This window comes from Macaca mulatta, chromosome 2 (assembly GCF_049350105.2).
Source record: "Macaca mulatta isolate MMU2019108-1 chromosome 2, T2T-MMU8v2.0, whole genome shotgun sequence".
Classification (NCBI taxonomy): domain Eukaryota; kingdom Metazoa; phylum Chordata; class Mammalia; order Primates; family Cercopithecidae; genus Macaca; species Macaca mulatta.
In genome coordinates, this window is record NC_133407.1 from 31246115 (window position 1) to 31262512 (window position 16398).

The 16398-nt window shown below is 36.6% G+C and overlaps 1 protein-coding gene across 2 annotated transcripts in view; it reads left to right on the top strand.

Moving 5' to 3' along the window:
- The window catches only part of TBC1D5 (TBC1 domain family member 5), a 564710-nt gene that overhangs the window by 456192 nt on the left and 92120 nt on the right, over positions 1-16398 (top strand). For both annotated transcript variants that reach the window (XM_015132185.3, NM_001258153.1), the window contains 1 exon segment: positions 2327-2412. In XM_015132185.3, the coding sequence (XP_014987671.1) occupies positions 2327-2412 (86 nt within the window).

The following is a 16398-nucleotide window of genomic DNA, read 5'->3' on the forward strand; positions in this document are numbered from 1 at the left end:
TACAAAAGAAACAATGTGAAGTATCTCATTAATAACTATATATGTTGATTACATGTTAAAATCATAATATTTTAGATAGACTGAATTAAATAAAATATCACATTTAGTTTCACTTGTTTCCTTTTTATTTTCTTTTTGAAATGTGGCTACTAGAACATTTTAAATTATAGATGAAATTTATATTTGTGACCCACTGTTGGACAGTGTTGGTCTAGATCCATCTATATGTCTGTATACTTATGTTTTAGAAACATCACTGTCTTCCCAACAGAAAAGAATAACTTTCAGCCATAACCTCTGATTTTATTTTCTTAACATTTCAAATGCTGTTTTTCAACATCATCTTTTGATTCTTTTTTTTGTTTCCAGTACAGTGGTACTTTAAACTACCTCTCCCTTTGATAGCAGTAAGTCTCCTAGGAATTTAAATATGCCTCAGTGAAAGCAATACTTGAGCCTCATTTATATGTTCAAGTTAGATCATTATTCCTAATAATGGCTTTAAGTGCTTAGATAGATCAGCACTCTGTGTCTTGAATTGCTTGTCATTTCTTCATAAAGATGTTTCAAGTAATTGCTCCATGTGATCCCTTCTTTCATTATTTTATGGCAAAAAGTAACATAATCCTTTATTAGTTTGTTGGAAGTCAGAAAAAAAGGTTCTTTTTTTATTAGCAAAAACAAAATGTATTTCTAGGTACTAAGAATAAAGAACAAAATTAGTCATGAGGGATAGTCCTGCGAAAGTTAATTTTTAAAATACATCATGAATGCACTGTCAGTCTGCCAGTAGCCTTAACCTCTATTTTATTTTCCCATTATACTTGGGTCCAGGTTGTCATCAGCTACCATGAGAAAACCTATGTAATTCCTAGAGAGAGAAAAAGTTGCACTGTTAGACTTAATAGTATGGTAGTCATGGAAGCATCAGTTATCTTCATCAAGGCAATTCAGATTTGATTATTGTAGAACTGTGTTGAATACCAAACCAGTGGAGTAGTAGCTGGAGCTAAATCAAGGGATTGTCATTTTTGTCAGATGATTAGGGCTGGCTTGGAAGAGATATGAAAGGGTTGAGCTGTGTAAATATTCTCTTTTCAGCAGAAAAAGAAAAGGTCCATCATGGCCATTAAATGCGGCTTGTTAGCTTGATGAATTTCAAACTATTTAACCTTAGCAATTATATCCCCCCGCAACTCCCCCGTGCCTGCATGCAAGTGTATCAGTGTCTTGGAATTATGTCTCCAAGGATTGATATCTAAGCATATTGGTAATTTTCTATTGAGATAATATGCAGCTTTTCCATGTCCACATACGTATCTCAAAGGAAGTGCCTGCTTTTGTTCAAAAACCCAATTATTAACTTGAATTATATGCCCAGGTAAACATGAGAACACATTTATTTATAAGGTTTTAAAAACTTTTTATGGTAAATATATGTAATTTAACATTTTAGAGATTATGGTATTCATTTAAATTATGCTGTAAACATGATTAGTTTTTGTAAAACAGAAGTATATTTGTTTAATTTTCACTTGCCTGTGAGGGACTTGATACATTTAAATAATAGATATGTTTAAATAATAGCAACACATTTAAACAGACACAGTGGACCTAATGATTCAACGACATTTCTGCAATGTTTATAAATAATGCTGCATTCTAGAAAGGGTAGTGTGTTTGCTGCTTTTATGAAAATGTACATCGGTCAATTTGCTTTTGTATTGTAATGGTTATCCTGGTAATATTTGTACTATCTGGCATATTGGCATTTATTAAACTCATAAATAAGGATAGATGACATAGAAATTGCTAACTTTAAAAGAATTGCTGAGTTCTGAAATAACTCATTTTGGAACAAGAAAGTCTCAGTGTGCCATCTAGTGGACACAGTTAGCATTCTAGTCATAAAAAACTAATGATTTTCTCTTCCCCCGAAATGCAGTTACCTTGACACCTTGTGTCTTTCGGTCCCTTGGCATAGTTTGTGGTTGTGTTACATCTCATATAGTTTTTAGATTTTATTATAATTTTATTCATCATATTTTTAGGAAAGTTACATTTGAAAGTTTTATTTTGAAGTCATCAGAAATCTAATGATGAATAAATCTATGTTAACTATGAGAGAGGAAAAAATAATTTTTATGTTTAATCAAAACTAAGGAATAATTTAATGAAAGCAAAACCCAATCACACTAAATTATTAAACTTTATATTATACGTATTCTTTTCTGAAGGAATATTAAAATAATCATTGCTGTCCTCTTATATGTTAATGGATTAAATCATTTAACTAGCTTTTTAAAAATGTATTTTTTTGTTTTAGAGAAATCCAAGACCAGTGACTTATCAATTCCATCCAAATTTAGATTACTACAAAGCACGAGGAGCCGACCTCATGAATAAAAGCCGGTAAGTCCCCTTTTTCTGGTGATAGTTATAAATCACAAGGGTAGTCTCAGAGATTATCAGGAACTTTTCCACATTGCTGAAAACAATTTTCCAGATTTTAGCATATCAATGGCTAATGTACATAAGGAATCTTTGTTAAATAAATTACCCAAGTTATTTTAAAGGCATAAGAAAATGCTATATATTGACATCAATGGTAAGATGAAAAATAAATATAAGAGTACTTGTTACAATTTGAAGTTAGGCAACTTCATTTTTCTAACATGAATAAACTTGCATAAATTGTGCCTACTTGTATAATCTCTTTCTAGATTTTTGCTGTTGATTGAAAAGAGGCAGCTTTATAATATATTTTTAAATTATTTCAGTAACAAAATTAAAAATGTGTTTCCCAACTGTCTTTAGAACTACACAATAAGCTTATAAATGCATCTTGTGTGTACGTTTGTGATTGCATACATAGAAATTTTAAGGGTCACTGTAGGAATAAAAAACATTAAAATCCTACTTTTCAAAGAAATTAACATTGGCAGAAAGGGTTGATGAACGGTTTTGTTCTTTCATAATACTACATTGAGATGTCTCAAGAGTTAACTTGTCAAACCAGAACCATTTCAAATTAGAATGTAATTTCAAAGTTTACTCTGAAAGACTAAAATGTTAGTAATGATAAATGCTGCCAAGTTGTCCGAATTTTCTTCCTCAAGCATTTTGCCTATGTGTTAGCTTTTCTTCAGTAGAATTCCAACAGCCTAAATATACATTTATGGAATACATATACACAATGTGTTCTGCTGTTACTGGAGAGTTAAAAATAAGTTATAATTCCTGCTGCATAGGAACTCATATTCTAAGGGATAAGAAGAAGTTTACAACAAAATGGCTAAATTTAAACTTGAAATTTGAACCTTGTCTTAGTGTAATGTTGTTATAAAATTAGCCATCTCTGATTGAAATCTGTTTGCCCCATATATTGATGTACTGTGCAATTATGAGACCAGTTCTGTAGCCCATGAGACTTGTCTGAAGCTCTTTTCTGTTTGTTCATTTCATCTGAATCTTGTTACACAAATAAAAATTTATTCGCTATAGTCAGTTGATCATTCAACACAACTGCCAGATTGGTTATTTTAAACACACGAAATGCCCAGTAAAAACCCAGACCAAAATCCCTGCCTTCAGTAATCTTACACCCTAGTCAATTATATTTCTTCCCATTCTGTCAAATATTTAGTTTTGTTATGTTTAAAAGAACAAAGTATGTTAGTCTTTTTCTTTATACAAGACCTTTTTAGCTGGAATCCTTTGTCTTCCTCTCCCTCCCAACCCCCACAAGATTATTTTTTACACAACAGCCAAGTAAATGTCAATTTATAACAGGTTATATCATACCTCTACATAAACATCTCCAAAGGCTTCCTATTGCCCCTGGCAATCTAGTCTTCTTCCTGAAGCCCTTTCCTATCTCTTTGACCTTATCTCCTTCCACTCTCTCCTCTTCACTCTCATGCTACAGCCACATCAGCCTTCTCTGTTTCTTGCCCTTGCTTAGGACCTTTGCACCTAACTCTTCCCTCCTGCTAGAGCTCTTCTGCCACCCGCATCTTCCCATGCCTCTTCATGATTTAAAGCTCAGCCTAAATGTCATCTCAGAGAGGCCACTCTTAACCTCCTTGCCTGTCTTCACCTCCCCTATTCACTCTATCCCATCATCATGAACTGAAGTTATATAATTCATTTGTGTATTTATAATCTGTCTCCCCAACTTCTCCACTAAAATCTAAGCCCCTGAGGGCAGGTATTTTGTCTTACTCACCACTTCATGGCACCTAGGACAATGATGACTGGTATAGGGAAGGCGCTCAACACATATTTGTTATATGAATTTTTTGAAATATTTCCAACACCTTTTTCTCCACCACCGGAAATGTATTGTACCCATTCTTTTCTCCCCTTCTTGATTTTCTTCTCTTTAGCCTTCTCTCCCCACATTTTTCTTGCACAAAATGTTGGTTTTGTTTTATATATTTCCTTGTAAACACATTAAGATTCTTGTGCAAAGTATCTCTTGAAGATTGGAAGGAAGACTTTTTGTCATCCTTTTGCAGTTGCAAAGCTTAACATTGAAATTGAACTAAATAAAATGTAGTAATTGAAGCAGACGTCACAGCTCAGTAAGTAAGGAAATAGTTAATAGACGGTGCTAGGAAAATTGGCAAATCTTTGAAAAAGTATCAGCCACACACAAAAATAAATTCCAAAGTGCACTGAAACAAGCAAACAAAAAATAAAAATGCAAGTGCCTATCTGTCCAATAGTTGCTTGAAGACTTTTAAATCTTATTTTTAAATTTTTTTTTTTTTTTTTTGAGATGGAGTCTTATTCTGTCGCCCAGGCTGGAGTGCAGTGGGGCAATCTCAGCTCACCATAAGCTCCACCTTCTGTGTTCCCGCCATTCTCTTGCCTCAGCCTCCCGAGTAGTTGGGACTACAGGCGCCCGCCACCACGCCCAGCTAATTTTTTGTATTTTTTTAGTAGAGATGGGGTTTCACCGTGTTAGCCAGGATGGTCTCCATCTCCTGACCTCATGATCTGCCTGCCTCGGCCTCCCAAAGTGCTGGGATTGTAGGTGTGAGCCACCGTGCCCGAAATCTTACTTTTAAATTTTTAATTGACAAATAATAGTGTGAAGACTTTTTAACCTTAAAAGTAATGGAGAAAAACACAAAGGAACAACTAATGGATTTTACTATACAACACATATTTTAAAGTAGATAGGTCAAAAATAAAGTGAATCAAAAGACAAATCAAAAATTAGGAAAATATTTGTAGTGGATGTAACTGACAAAATATAATATCATTAATGTATGAAGAATTTAGGCAGTTCAATAAGAAACACAAGATCTGGCCGGGTGCAGAGGCTTACGCCTGTAATCCCAGCACCTTGGGAAGCCGAGGCGGGCGGATCACAAAGTCAGGAGATCAAGACCGTTGTGGCCAACATGGTGAAACCCCGTCTCTACTAAAAATACAAAAAATTAGCCAGGAGTGGTGGCACGTGCCTGTAGTCCCAGCTACTCCGAAGGCTGAGGCAGGAGAAACGCTTCAACCCAGGAGGCGGAGCTTGCAGTGAGCGGAGATCGTGCCACTGCACTCCAACCTGCGTGACAAAGAGAGACTTCATCTCCAAAAAAGTAACACAAGATCCTATCTCAGTGGCCATTCCATCTCTTGCCATGGTCTGCTGAATCCTCTTCTTCCTCCAAATATTAAAACAGCCCCAACCCCACACTTCTTTTCTTCTCTATACTCATTCCTTTGAGGATTTCAACTCAGTTCATGGCCTTACAGACCATCATCTGTGGCTGACGGGTCCTTAATTTATGTCTTCGGTTTTACCCATCCCTTGCTACTTAATAAATATTTTCTCTTGGATGTCCCATATGCAGCTTACATTTAGTATTTTTCAAACAGAACTGTTGATTCTACTCCCACACTCACATGTCTGTTATGCCCACAGTGTTTCTCACAAATAAATACCAAACTTGTTTCTCTTTGACTCCAACCTTTTTCCTTTCTTGGCCTTAATCTGGAATGAGTGTAACAGCTTTTTCTTCTAGTAAATCATCAAACCTAATTGGTAGTCTTGGGAACCCCCCCACGGTAAAGACAAAGGGTAGGCAAAGATTTCTTATACATGAAACAAAAAGCACTAGAAAAGATAGATAAAATGAACTTAAAATTAAGGTTATTTGTTCATGAAAATATGCCATTAAGAAAAAGAACAGGCAAGTCACATACTTGGGGATAATATTTTTAATACATATATCCCAAATATATAAAGAATTTTTGTATGTCAGGAAAAATATAACTTGGGCAAAATACTTGAACAGCCTCTTCACAAAAGAAGATATAAAAATGATCAATATGCTATGAAAAGATGTTCAACATTAGTCATCAGGAAAATGCAAATTAAACCACAATGAGATAACATTTCACACCAACTATAATGGATAAAATAAAATAAAAAATAGACAGTAGCAAATGTTGGCAAGGATGTGGAGCAATTAGAACCCTTGTATATTCCTGATGTGAGTAGAAAAGGTATAACTACTTCGTAAAATAGTTTGGTAATATCTTATGAAGTTAAACATATATCCTATAATATAGCAGTTTAATTTCTAAGGGTTTATCCGAGGGAAATAAAAACACATATCCAAAAGCCACAACAAACAACATCAAAACAGAATGTTCACAGCAGCCTTATTCATAATACCCCAAAGCTGGAAATAACCCAATCTCCGTCAACAAGAGACCAGATAAACAATTTGTGGTACACTCAAATAATGGAATACTACTCAGCTATAAAGGAATGAACTAGAGTTGTCCCTGGGGGAATTGGTTCCAGGACCACCTGCATATACCCAAATCCATGCGTACTCAAGTCTTATAGTCGGCTCTCTCATATAGAAACCTGCATATATGAAAAGTCAGCCTTCTATATACATGAATTTCACATCCCTCTCTCTGCATTTGGTTGAAAAAAATCTGCATGTAAGTGTTCCCGCGCAATTCAAACCTGTGTTGTTCAAGGGTTAAGTATACTGCTATATGCAATAACATACATGCATCTCATAAACATTATGCTGAACAAAAAACACTAGTCAGAGAAGAGTGAATATTGTATTGTTCCATATATATGAAACTCAAGAACGGGCAACTAGCATGTGCTGTTAGAAATCAGAAAGTAGCTACCTCAGGATGAGGGTTTGGAATTGACTCTAAAGGGACACGAAGGAATTTGTGAGTAATAGAAATGTTCATTCTAGGTGTATTATTTGGGATGGTGGTTATACAGGTATACACAAGTGTCAAAACTCATCAGACTGAACATTTAAGATCTGTATATTATATATAAATTATACCTAAGTTTTGTTTTATAAAAAGAAAAAGATGTATTTGCTCTGGACTAGATAGGAGACAGTGTTACTATTTTACCTAAATTGGTTAAGAATTAACAACTCTTTTCAGAAAGAGTACTTTAGATATAGATGATTTTACACCACAAACGCTTAGTTATTTGAATACAAAAAAAACATAAAGTTGCATTTATATAGCCGTCAGTGTCCTTTCAAATTCTGATAAATGCATTACTAATATTGATAGCCATGGACTCCTTGGCTTCATGGCTTGGAGAACATTATTAGCATATTATTTCTTTACTGTAATTTAGCAATAAAACATCTGGAAAAGTACTGTCATTTTGTAAGTAAATAGAACTAAACCTTTAAAGAATCTTGCTGACCATATAAAATGGAAGTTATTCAGGAGAATCTTATGATGCTTTTTAGGTTTCAAAACAGTATGTATTTATTCAATCATTAAACTAAATATTTATTGAATACTATACACAGTGCCAGACACTGTGCTAGGCCCTGGGAATATGATGATTCTAAGACCCACACCCTGACATCAAGGATGTTTAGACTTATGTAAGATACCACTCTTAGGCATATGGGTTACTCCACAATTGAAGCTAACAAGTATTCATTCATTTCACAAATACTTTAATTTCTTCTCTGTGCCAGATATTGAGAGAACATCAGTGAAAAAGATAGATGTGGTGCCTGTTCTCACAGAGCTCAGATTCTAGTATAAGATTATAGTCATTGGAAGAATCTTTGTGCACCCTGGGAAACTGCACTTTTCCAGGACATTCTGCTTAGGCCAGCCCCTGAGAGGAGCACTCCTAAGCTGAGGCACATCCTGATCCCTGGTAGAGATGGGGAATTGTTGGCTGCTAGGCTTTCTTGCGGTAAAATAGTTACCATTACTCCATAGATGCATGGAATCCTACTGAGGAATGTGGATACATCTTAAATGCCCAGGAAACCCTCCTAATAAGAATCTTCTTTCCCTAGATCCTGGCTTCCTCTTATATGTCAGGCAGGGGTCCTGACTAGCAGCCTTCTACAGAGGACCTACATGCCAGAATTAAAATTCTGGAATCTTTCATCATCAGTATCAATGAAGTTATTAGGCTCTGTCAGGGGGCAGAGGAAAACTGGGAGAGTTAGCACAGAGAATGTTATTTTGATCTGCTGGAGTGAGAGATAAAAGAACTAATCTTGGTTTCTTCCATCTCTGTTAAGGCCTAATATAATCAGATGAAATACTTGATTTTGGTTGTATAAAATTGCTTAAGCAAGTTGAAAGACCTATAGCTGTGGAGTCTGTAAAAAGCCATCACTAGATAAAGTGACATACTCTTGAGGCAGTACTGACAGCTCAGCTACCATTTATTTCATCACCTCTTCATAGGAGAAAGAATTACACATTTTGAAAAATTGTGTTGTGTCATTTTCAAAACAGAAAATCCATGAATGTTCTGGAATAAAGAAAATATGAGATTCTACTCTTAGCATAGGAGATTGCAGACTTTAAAAAATATGAAGTTCTGTTCTGTGACTATTCAATTGAGCATTTCAGTAGTCACAGATTCTTAAATAAGTTAGATAGTTCTTTCTGAAGACTGGTCACAATTTAAATGTACTTTTTTAATAGCAGCAATTTCTGGTTGTTTAAGGACAAAATTAGAATGAGATCTTAGTGTTAAACTGTCATTCCAAGCTTTTTGAATGAATAGGAAAATGTCAATTCCCATTTTTAAAAAGAAATGTGCAAGTAAGTTAAATCTGAGCACAGTGAATATTATCCGTACACGTAATGGAAAATCTATCACTAAAATACCTAGGCAGTTGCTTTTAAAGACTTAATTATAGCAATCCATGGTGAAGCAGAGAAGAGAAATCAGGCTTCTTGATTTTTAGAGATATTCTTATCCATGAAATCACATGTCATCTTTGCATCCTCTTTCCTTATTTGGATACGCAACACAAATAAAATCCCATTGCCATAGATGTAGCAGGTATTAGCCCCCTGCTTTCCATGTGTGTGCCTATCCCTTGTCTAACCTCTACTTCCTAAGCGCTTCTGGTCGGGGGCCGGGTTTCCCATGAGTATATATATTCCCTCTAGATCATCATTACTTCTCCTCTTGCATGACAGCCCCAATGCACCAACTTTTTAATAGCCTCCAAACAGCAAAGAAAATAGTAGCAAGGCCAATTATGGCTAAAGAGCCAAGCCTGGTGAAAGCATCGTAGGCCTTAAATAGCTAAACAGGAACTTTATCAATGGTTCCACAGCTACAGTGGTTTCTTTTACCACAGATAAAAGAGTGGACCATGATGAACAAATCACCAGGGAATAATACGGGTTATAAGGGTTGCATATAGAAATGGAAGAACTCTTTGGTAAGATTATCAAGCTTGTTTCCATTCATACTCCCTCACTGGTAACTAAGGGAATCCAGGGATTTTTACCAGTGCTTGCTTATTAATTATTAACTTGCTAATAGGAAAGGTGCTAATAAGAAAGGTGAGACTTTTTGTTGCTTTAATTTTCATGTATTTGACTAATTGTGGATTTGAACTGCCTTGTAAATGTTTATTTGTGCTGTTTGCAATTCTTGGATTTAGTGCCAACAAGACAAACATTGGGTTTATATTTTAATGCAAGAAACAATCAAAATATACCACAATAATTTTTAAAGCTAAAAATAACATCAGGAAGTGAGAATTTCTATAAAAAAACACAAAACCAATAACAAAGCAAGGAGACAGAATAAAGGAGTTCATTGTTTTAAATAAAGTAGTCAAAGTGAGTGTCTCTGAAAAGATACTGTTTGAACAGAGACTGAATAGTGAATGTGCCACATGGATTCTTGGGGAAGAACATTTCCCGTTATCGGGAAATGCAAGTACAAAGCTTCTGAAGTGGAAAAATGATTCTGTGCTTGAGGAATAGTCAGCAGGCCGGTATGGCTAGAGCCCAGTGAACAACAGGCGAGGGTGGTAGCAAATGACATTGGTAGTAAATGAGGTTGGAGAGATAGTAGGAGGCTAGATCATGTAGGGCTTGCCTTACAGGCCATTGAAAAGGCTTATGGTTTTATCCTAAGATTTTTGGGAATTCACCGAAGGGCTCTGAATGGTGGAATGATATGATCTGACTTAAATTAATCTGACTGCTGTGTGGAAAATAGTCTATAAGGAGGAGAGGAAACAGAGACTAGTTAGGAGGTGAGCAGCAAGATTAGCAATGATAAGGTAACATGGTATTGGCAGCGCAGAAAGAGAAAAGTGATTTGTTTCAGCATATATTTTGACTAGCATTTGCTGATGGACTCGATATGTAATGTAAGAGAAAAACAGGAGTCAAGGGCAATTCTAACTGAATTGCACTGGGTAACTGGGTATTATTACAAGCACACTTCATTTTATTGCATTTTTTACATATTGAAGGTTTATACCAACCCTGCACTGAGCAAGTCCATCAGCACGGTTTTTTCAATAGCATGTGCTCACTTTGTCATATTTTGGTAATTCGAGCACTATTTCATACATGTTCACTATTATACCTGTTATGATGATCTGTAATTAGTGACCTTTGATCTTAATCTTGTCATCGTTTTGGGGCACCGTGAACTGTACTCATATAAGACAGCAAATTTAATCAACAAATATGTGTGTGTTCTGACTGCTCCACCAACTGGCTCTTTCCTCATCTTTCTCCCTTTCCTTGGGCCTCCCTATTCCTTCAGACTTGGTAATATTGAAATTAGGCTGTATTAGGCCATTTTTGTGTTGCTATAAATACCTGAGGCTGGGTAATTTATAAAGAAAAGATATTTAATTGGCTCACAGTTCTTCAGGCTGCACAAGCCTGGTGCCAGCATCTGCTGGGCTTCTAGGGAGGACTCAGGGAGTTTTACTCTTGATCGAAAGGGGAGCAGGCAGGCATGTCCAGCAAGAGAAGAAGGGGCAGGTCCTACACATTTTTGAACAACCAGATCTCGTGTGAACTCAGAACAAGAGCTCACTTATCACCAAGGGGATGGCACCAAGCCATTCATAAGGGATACACCCCCATGATCCAGATATCTCTCACTAGGCCCCACCGTCAACACTGGAGGCCACATTTCAACATGAGATTTGGAGGGAAAACACATTCAAACCAATTAATAACCCTATAATAGCTTCTAAGTGTTCAAGTGAAAGGAAGAGTTACACATCTCTCACTTTATATCAAAAATTGGAAATGTTGAAGCTTAGTTAGGAAGGCATGTCAGAAGCTGAAATGGGTCAAAAGCTAGGTCTCTTGTACCAAACAACCAAATCATGAAAGCAAAGGAAAAGTTTTTGAAGGAAATTAAAAGTGCTACTCCAGTGGACACATGAATGATAAGAAAATAAACAGCCTTATTGCTGATATGAAGGAAGTTTGAGTGGTCTGGATAGACAATCAGACGAGTCACAACATTCCCTTATGCCAAAGCCTAATCTAGAGCAAGGCCCTAACTCTTCAATTCTGTAAAGGCAGAGAGGGGTGAGGAAGCTGCAGAAGAAAAGTTGGAAGCTAGCAGAGATTGATTAAGAAGATTTAAGGAAAGAAGTTGTCTCCATAACATTAAAGTGCAAGGTGAAGCAGCAAGTACTGATACAGGAACTGCAGCAGGTTATCCAGAAGATGTCGCTATGATAATTGATAAAGGGGGCCGGCTACACTGAACACCAGATTTTCAGTGTAGATGAAACAGCCTTCTGCTGGAAGATGCTACAAAGGACTTCCATAGCCAGAGAGGAGGATCAGTGCCTGGCTTCAAAATTTCAAAGGGCAAGCTGTCTCTCTATGTCACTGTTGAGACCTACCATTCAGAAAAAAATATTCCTTTCAAAGTACTACTTCTCACTCACAATGCACCTGGTCACCCAAGAGCTTGCACCCAAGCATTAATCAAGGAGATTAATGTTATTTTCATGCCTGCTGATACAGTATCTGTTCTGCAGCTCACAGATCAAGGAGTAATTTTGACTCACAAGCCTTATTATTTAAGAAATACATTTAATAAGGCTATAGCTGCCATAGATAGTGATTCCTCTGATGGTTCTGGGCAAAGTAAATTGAAAACCATCTGGAAAGGATTTACCATTCTGGATGCCATTAAGAACATTCATGATTCATGGGAGGATGTCAAAATATCAACATTAACAAGAGTTTGAAGTTGATTTTAGAAGAAGTTGATTTCAACCCTCATCTTGGAGGGATTCAAGACATCAGGCTGGGCGTGGTGGCTCACGCCTGTAATCCCAGCACTTGGGGAGGCGGAGGCGAGCGGATCACCTGAAGTCAGGAGTTCGAGACCAGCGTGGCCAACGGGCGTGGTAGAGATGGGTGAAACCCCATCTCTACCAAAAATACAAAAATTAGGTGGGTGTGGTGGCGGGCGCCTGTAGTCCTAGCTGCTCGCAAGGCTGAGGCGGGAGAATCGCTTGAACCCAGGAGGCGGAGGTTGCAGTGAGCAGAGATTGGGCCACCACACTCCAGCCTGGGCGACAGAGTGAGACTTTGTCAAAAAAAAAAAAAAAAAAAAAAAAGACATCAGTGGAGGAAGTAACAGCATAGGGTGAAAATAGCAAAGGAACTAGAATTAGAAGTGGAGCGTCAAGTTGTGGCCAAATTGCTGCAGTCTCATGATAAAACTGTGATGGATGAGGAGAGTTCTTACAGATGAATAAAGTGGTTTCTTAAGACGGAGTCTACTCCTGGTAAATATGCTATGAACATTGTTGAAATGACAGCAAAGCACTTAAAATATTACATAAGCTTGGTTGATAAACCAGCAGTAGGGTTTGAAAGGATTGACTCCAATTTTAAAGAAGTTCTACTGTGGGCAAAATGCTATCAAATAGCATCACATGCTATTGAGAAACCTTTCTTTAAAGGAAGAGTCAATCAGTGTAGCCAACTTCATTGCTGTCTTATTTTAAGAAATTGCCACAGCCACCCCAGCATTCAAGAACTATCACCCTGACTATTTACAAGCCATCAACATTGAGACAAGACCCTCCACCAGCAAAAAGCTTAAGACTCACTAAAGGCTCAGCTGATCATTGGCATCTTTTGGCAACAAAGTATTTTTTAATTAGGATGTTTACTTTTTTTTTTTTTTTTAGATATAATGCTATTGCACACTGAATAGACTGCTGTATAATGTAAACAGCACTTTTATATTTACTGGGAAACCAAAAAATTTGTGTAATTCACTATTGTGATATTTGCTTTATTACAGTGGTCTAGAACAGAACTCATAATAACTGAGATATGCCTGTACAAACTTTCAGTTGTCCTCTGCCAGTGGAGTGCTTAATTCTCCCAGCAACATGTAGGAAAACACATGCAAAGTGTTGCCAAGTAGGGCTGCTCACCTAAGCCTTGGTGTCCCTCAGGATTTTTTATTGGGAGTCAGTCATGTAGGCATGGAGAGGTCAGACTGATACAGTGTGACCCAGGACCCAGATGAACAAAAACAGGTGTTTTACCATAAATTCCATTGTTAGGGTAAACAATTTGGTGTGACCCAAGGCCCAGATATACAAAGATGCTCTTATCAGGCAGGATATTCCAAAGGCTTATAGGTTATCTCCCAGGAATCAGTCAAGGGCCAGTCCTTTGAAAGTTACAGGCTTTGGGTAGCACAGGTATGCTGAGTTAACCCTTCACGGTACAGTCAAAGATATTCTCTTGTTTTCATCTAAAAGTTGTATGGTTCTACCATTTGAATTTAAATTTATGATCCATCTCAAATTAATTTTTGTATGTAGAATGAGGTAAAGGTTGAGGTTCACCTTTTTAAAGATAGATATCCAACTGTTTAGCATCATTTGTTAAAAAGTCTTTCCTTTCTCCACTGAATTAAATAGGATCCTTGGTTGAAAATCAACTGGCCATATATGTGTGATCCATTTCTGCACTCTGTTTTTTCTCTAGTAACATACTGGCTTAATTATATAACTTTATAGCAAGTCTTGATTTTAAGTAGGCTGAGTCCTCCAACTTTGTTCTTTTTTATTATTTTCGCTATCCTAGTTCCTTTGCATTTTCATATAAATTTTACAATCAACTTTCCAATTTCTATAAAAATTGTTGGGATTTTGATTGGAGTTACATTTAATATGTATAACAATTTAGAAAGAACTGATACTTAAACATTATTGAATTATCTAATCCATGAACACGGGCCATCTCATCCTTTAGTTAGGTTGTCTTTAACTTCTCACCAGTGTTTTATAGTTTTTTTTTAATTAAGAAAAAAGTATTCCTCTGTTTTTCTACATCTAATCTGTTCCTTTCTATGCCTGCATTTTAAAATGTAACTGTTTCATTTTGCAGACTCAAATGTTTCTTTATATTTTATTGGTTTCTGTACCCCTACCTTCAAACCATAACAGTTAATTCTTAGTATATGTTTACTGCAGCTGCATTTTTTTAAATTATGAAGACATATAGTGATTCTCAAAGTGGGAAAAAAGAGGTGAAGAGGGCAAAAACTTCCCAATGTGTGAACATTTCAGGATTATATTCTCTTCCCTTCTCATGTATTTCTGGCCTAGGCCAGAAAATTCCTAATGCTCTAGAGATTCTGCTAGTGTGAACCATGGTTATTTATGGGAATGATTTCGTATCCCTCAGGTACAGGTAAGAAAATAAATTAGTTCAAAACTACCACTCTCAAAATAGAAATCGCAGAATCTCTTCCCACTACATTAAATGTTTTTATGGTAGAAAAAAGTATAGGTAGAACAATTTGAAAAAATGATAGAAAGAAACATGTTTCCCTTCAGATTAAGCTCTTAAGGAGTAAGTACTGACAAGCTAACCTTCATCATTTAGTTTTAATAAAGATCTTTAAGAATCTAGAGTTCCTTGAGATGAGGAGTGAGTTTACTTTCCAAAATAACAAACCTTACAGTATGACAAGCAAATTAAAATTAGATATAGAAGTCTTTCATTGAAGTAAATTTGAAACATTCAACTTTAAAGTTAAAGAATTAAGAACTTTAGAAACATTCCTATTACAGAATTCAAAACCTTCAGCTTATAGATTTTTTGAGACCAGGTCTTGCTCTGTTGCCCAGACTGGAGTGCACTGGTGTGATCACAGCTCACTACAGCCTCGACCTCCCAGGCTTAAGCAGGCCTCCCACCTTAGCCCCTCAAGTAGCTGGGACTACAGGTGCACACCACCATGGCTGGCTTTCCGCCTCCCCACCCCCCCACCCCCCCCACCCCCGCCCGTAGAGACAGAGTCTCACTATATCGCCCAGGCTGGTCTTGAACTTCTGGGCTTAAGCAGTTATCTTTCCTTGGCCTTCCAAAGTACTAGGATTACAGGTGTGAGCCACCACACCTGGCCTCTAACTTACAGGATTTTTAAATAGAAGTATATCCTGATTATTACCTTAGATGTTAGAATCATCTTGAAAGTATTATGTTGCAACTCTGATGCATGTTTTAAGTTTCCAAATAGATTGATATCTATAAGCATGGAATAAATACATATAAACCATAATCCACTCAGCAGATCAATAATGACAGAGTTAGGAGTATACAGGGGTGCAAAGAGAATATTGTTTCTTTCTCCAAACCAGAGATACATAGATATATGTTTAGTGGCATCAACTTACTTTTTCCAAGTATCCCACTACATTAAATGTTTTTATGGTAGAAAAAAGTATAGGTAGAACAATTTGAGAAAATGATAGAAAGAAAATGAGACTATGAAAGAAAGAAGGGAAGAGAATAGAAAAGAAAGTTCTTGGAAGGAAGATAAAGAGGAGGAAAGAAGGGCAGAAGGAATGGAATGGAAACTGAAGGTGAATCTAAGGACACAGGGCACATAGGCATTTTCATTTGGAGATGGGGTTTGACTGACATTTCTCAAGGTCCTATACTAGTATACAAGCCTGTTATTTGGTCCTTTTATCTGAGTGATGTGATAAATGTGACAATAGATGCCATTTGGCACTGCAGATCATAAACTCTTAGAGTTGGAAAGGGGCTTTCCTTTAATACTGTCTCTCA